General features: G+C 29.3%; 1 protein-coding gene across 1 annotated transcript; it reads left to right on the forward strand.

The window, feature by feature from the left end:
* The first annotated feature begins 1,187 nt into the window (after positions 1 to 1,187).
* LOC145596584 (lysine histidine transporter 1-like) lies at positions 1,188 to 4,377 on the forward strand. The gene is made up of 7 exons (XM_081652771.1): positions 1,188 to 1,605; positions 2,489 to 2,872; positions 3,000 to 3,393; positions 3,495 to 3,600; positions 3,685 to 3,776; positions 3,867 to 3,935; positions 4,086 to 4,377. Exons 1-7 carry the CDS (start codon positions 1,412 to 1,414, stop codon positions 4,182 to 4,184), a joined length of 1,338 nt encoding a protein of 445 aa, XP_081508897.1. The 5' UTR covers positions 1,188 to 1,411; the 3' UTR covers positions 4,185 to 4,377.
* The last annotated feature ends 1,374 nt before the right edge of the window (positions 4,378 to 5,751 follow it).

A 5,751-nucleotide genomic window follows, 5' to 3' on the forward strand; every position in this document is an offset into this window, starting at 1 on the left:
GATAATCATTTATAAAGTTAATAATCAACTGGGATGATCACTTACCTTATCAATGAAAATTACTCCACCATTTACCAATTTACTTATCAAATTCATGCATATTGATAATCGATTGTGCTAATTTTCTCTTTTATTAAGTTAGGCCCTATTCTCTTCACCTTAAAAAAAATAATATTAAGTAAAAATAATTTCAGTTTAGTAAAAATAAGTTCAGTAAAATTAAGTTCAGTTCAGTAAAAATAATTTTAATTCAATAAAAATAAGTTCAGTTTAGTAAAATTCAGTTTTTCTTAAAGAAGAATTATAATAGAAAATCAGTAAAAACAATTTCAGTTCAGCAAAAATAATTTAAGTTCATCAAATATAATTTTGTTTCAGTAAAAAGCAAAAATAAGGTGAAGAGAATGGGGCCTCAATAATCAAATGGGATGATCACTTACCAATTCTGTTATTAATGAAAATTGCATTACCAATTTACTTATCAAATTCATATTGAAAATCAATAGACCTAATAATTTATTAAGTTCATAATCAGCTGGGATGATCACTTACCATTAATGTCATCGATGAAAATTGACATTTACCAATTTATGTACCAAATGCATTTATCTTAAACAGATTTGCTTATCAAATTAAATTTTTTACCAATTGATTTATCAATCATGACAATAATTTACCAATTTACGTATCAAATTCATTTATCTTATACCAATAATTTGCTTATTAAATTAAGTCGTCTAAATTGATTTATCAATCATGATAAGAATTACCAATTTACTTATCAATTAGGGTGATTACTTACTAATTCACAAGTTTCTAGATAAGGATAAAGATTGTGGTTTTAAAAAAAACAATAACCGTAATTCAACGAAATAAACATTCAATTTTGTAATATATGTAAAAAAATTACGCAGGTTTAATATCTTTTGACACAAATTAAGCTAATTAACTTATATTCCTACAAAATTGTGGAAAAAGGAAGTTGATAAGTCAAAGTCAACAGATTCACATGATATAACATCCTATAATCACTGTAGTAAAACTTTTAAAATAACTTTTTAAACAAATTCACACTCCCACCACCCATATTATGACCCATCATTAAATCAGGAGGCGATTGTGTATGTAATATCTATTAATTATTATTATTAATTAGTATAATATTTTTATAAATGGAAATGAATCAATAAATTTTGTCTAAAAAACAATTATAAAAACCATCTAACTCACACTCTAAAGGAGTCATAGAGTAGCTAGAAACAAACTCTTTGGTGGTTAGGAGACTCAAATATTTTCGCCCTCACAAATTTGCATAAATACTATAAACTATACTAAAAAATCATATTAGCAAAAAAAAAAAAAAAAAAAAAAATAAAAAATAAAAAATATTATCAAAAATTTTGATTTTACCATGGAGGTAGTGAAGAAAGAAAATGGTGAGATGGTAAAGAAGGAAAACGGTGAGAGTGACAAAAGCATCAACGATTGGCTTCCGGTTACGGCAAACCGTGAGGGGAAGTGGTGGTACGCTGCAATTCACAATGTGACTGGTATGGTTGGTGCTGGTATTCTTGGTTTACCATACGCTATGTCTCAACTTGGATGGTATGTACACTATTATTCATTTTTTCTTTGAAATGTTTTTTTTTTTTGAACTTTGAGTAAAAATAATAATTTTAAGGGTTGTTATAGTCTTCTAATTCACATATATTTCACGTTATTTAATTATATATATATGCGTACTGTATAGTAATTTTATATATCATGATAATGAAACACGGATTATATTGATTTTAGGTGAATAATTGTTAATTGCAAAAGGTTGAATAATAGAGATATATGTTTTGGCCTGATAATCATTATTTTTAATTTTTCATGTATGTAAAAGTATAGGTTTTTATTTTTTTTCCTGATTATAAAAGTGATTAACGAGTTAATAAAAACTTTGGGAAAAGATTTAATTAATAGTTGTAGTCCGAATTAATTTGGTTAATGAAACAGAAGTTGAGAGTAAGTATGAACATGATGAGGAAATTTTGTTACTTTGCATTTATTTTGTTGTAAATTGTTAGCTCAATCAATCCGACAACTCGCCAGGCGATTTGATCTGAAGTTGTGGATCATCTGGTTGCAATCTGTAAGTTTAAACTATGTATATGTGATTGTGTATATATGTTTGGTTGCATCGTCATAATGTCATTCATAATCAATTTGATCTAGTTTTAATATGTTCATTCAAAGTATTTAGGCTTTTATAATTTTGTGTATTTTTTTTTTTTGAACATAGTTAATAATAGAATTTATGAAAATGAAATATGTATTAGTAGAGTTTGGAATATATTAAACAAGTATTTTTTTTTTCGACTCATAAAATTGGGGAAATCATGTGGTTTGCATTCCTGATAATAGCTAAAAAAAATATATCATGTTATCGAAATAATATTTTTAATCCATGGAATATATTGACATTATTATTAATTTATTTCAGGGGTGCAGGTGTGACAATATTATTATTGTCATGGGCTATAACACTATATACCCTATGGCAAATGATCGAAATGCATGAGGTTGTCCCTGGTAAAAGGTTTGATCGGTATCACGAGTTGGGGCAGTACGCGTTTGGGGAAAAACTCGGGTTATGGCTTGTTGTTCCCCAGCAGTTTATGGTTCAGGCTGGGTGTGACATTGTGTATATGGTCACCGGAGGAAGTTCGTTGATGAAATTTTATAACATCGTTTCTCCTAATGGACCGCCGATCAAACTTACTTATTTTATTATGATATATGCGTCTGTTCAATTTTTCTTGTCTAATTTACCAAATTTCAACTCTATTGCTGGTGTCTCTTTAGCGGCTGCTATTATGTCTTTGAGGTATGTTTTTGCAAGACTAATGCTTTTGTATTTTTGCTTGGACAAATTTTTTTTTCATTGTCATTTGATATCATTTGATCTTTGTAAGAATATTGATATTCACCGAAAGTCATTATTTTGAATTCAGTTATTCAGCCATCGCATGGATAGCTTCAGCTTTAAAAGGAATACAAACCGACACGAGTTATGGACCTAGATACCACACTAGCGCCGGACAGATATTTGGTTTTTTAAGTGGTTTAGGGACGGTTGCATTTGCTTTTTCTGGGCACAATATAGTGTTGGAGATTCAAGCAACAATTCCTTCAACTTTGCAAAAACCTTCTAAAATAGCCATGTGGAAAGGATCTCTACTTGCTTATATAATTGTAGGATTGTGTTATTTTCCGGTGGCTTTTGTTGGTTATCTAGTGTTTGGCAGGCTTGTTGAGGACAATGTTATGATGTCCCTTGAGAAGCCTAATTGGCTTATTGCCGCTGCGAACCTATTCGTTGTCATACATGTTATTGGGAGCTATCAAGTAAGTTAAAGTTTTTTTGTTCAACTTTAAAAAAGTGTTTGACAATTTTTCATAACTACTCTTAAATTCTTAATACTAATGATTTCCTTACACTACACTAGGTTTTCGCAATGCCAGTTTTTGACATGCTTGAATCTTTTTTGGTCCTGAAAATGAAATGCAAACCTAGTAGAATGCTTCGTCTAATAACTCGTTCTACTTATGTCGGTGAGTTGTTTAATGAATTGTTCTTTATTTTATAATTTGTAAATATTTTTTGAAATTATATTAAACATATCTTGTTGTATACAGGAATTACCATGTTTATAGGCATAGCATTTCCATTTTTTGGCTCTCTCTTGAGTGTGTTGGGAGGAATTGCTTTTGCACCAACATCATTTTATGTAAGTTTTATATACATATTTTTATTTCATAATAATCAAAACAAATGAATAAAATTGTCTAATATTAGTATAATATGATTTATATTTCAGCTTCCTTGCATAATATGGTTAATAATATGCAAACCAAAAAAATACAGTGCATCATGGTTCTTTAATTGGGTACGTTTTCAACTCTAAATTCATTTACAATCAAAAACATTTATTACTTTTCTTTTCTTTCTTTCTTTCTTTCTTTCTTTTTTTTTTTTTTTTTTTTTTTTTTTTTGGTCTATTATAACACTAATGAACATATGATTTTATATATTGCAGGCATTTATCATTTTTGGTACATCGCTGACGATTTTAGCTCCAATAGGAGCTATAAGAGACATAATCGTTCAATGTAATACCTACAAATTCTTCTCCTGATCAACCGATTTTTATGAGGAGTGATTGGGCTGATGATATATATATAATTATATATCATAGGTTTTGATCCAGTCATTTTTTTAAAGCGGGTCATCTATGATTGTTAGTAAATTTATGTGAACTGTTATTATGAACTATTGTAATATAAAAATTACATATGTATAATAAAGCCATGAATTATGGGTTTTATAATCAGTGCCTTTTATGAAATAATCGGATAGATGTCATAATAATGTAAAATTTTCATAAAAACTTCTATTAAAAATTTATTTGGCTAGCTATAGTTAAACACTAGTTTAGGTTCCGTGTCACGCACGGTTATTACGAAGATATATTATGCTTAACCATAATACAGTAAAATATAAAGAGAGAAATTTGTCATTTCTTCCATTAATCAATAAATAATATTATGCTTAATCAATCTATTAGTAGTAAACTATTAAGTGTTAGTATTAATGTTCATGCATCGACATAGAAATATAACCATTCAAACACATTTCAAGTCTAATTTGTCAACAATTTGTTTTAATTTTCCATTAAACTATTTTGAGGTAACTTCTAGCCAATTAGTTTTATTTATAATTAAATTAATTCAATATGACTAGAGGAAAAAGAAGATTTAGGAAAAAAAATGGAAAAACCCGTATTGGTATAATGTCATTGTTAAATGTTTTATGCCAAACAGTTTGTGTACCTTCAACCATAAAACAGGGGATGAAAATGTACTACCTCCGTTACATATTATTTGCAACGATTATACATTTTTCCTCTCTACTTTATGTCAAATCGTTGCAAATAACATGTAACGGAGGTAGTATAATATGAATTTGATTTGTTATTCATTTAAAAGTAAACAAAAACACAAAGTAAAGTTTTATATGCGGCCGTACGACTAGTCACAATTTTTATTTTAATTTTCTCTCTCTTCTCTCCTCTCCTCCATTTTCTCTTGCTAACTTTGGCTTTCTAACCTTAATAGCCGACGTTCCAATTGCGAGTAATTATTGTACCATCACAATTAATGAAAGTATAAACTTTTGCTGGGCACAAAAATATATAGAATATTGTCTTTTATTCTTCTCTAAAAGTAAACTTTTAAGAGCAAATTCTCAATGTACACTTCATGCCTCTGATGTCAGCAGAGTGTATGAGGCCAAACATTCTGTGTAGAAGTGGTTTTGTGGGTGGGTAGTGGTGGTTTGGTGGTTCTGGGTTCTAGATCTGATTTCGTTGGTGGTTCATGTAGGACTTTAGATACTCTAAGCGGAATTTCATGAATCATATTCATAAACATCTAATAACCAAGATCATTGCATAACATGTAAAGAACAAGTAATTATACCTTTGAAGCGTGATTCCACGTGCGATCGAGCAAGAATAATTGGAGATAAAGAACCTCAAGCGTGATTCCTCTACTTGGTCCACGGACGCAGATTAAACCTTCATTAATGCTAGTTAGTCGTGAATGAACGCTTCAATCAGCCTTCAATGGAGAAGAGAGACACAAACTGTTTAGGCAAATCTCAGTAAGGGCATCTAAGAATTTGCTAGGATTGAGGGGTAATAA

Source organism: Chenopodium album, chromosome 20, assembly GCF_948465745.1.
Source record: "Chenopodium album chromosome 20, dcCheAlbu1.1, whole genome shotgun sequence".
Classification (NCBI taxonomy): Eukaryota; Viridiplantae; Streptophyta; class Magnoliopsida; order Caryophyllales; family Amaranthaceae; genus Chenopodium; species Chenopodium album.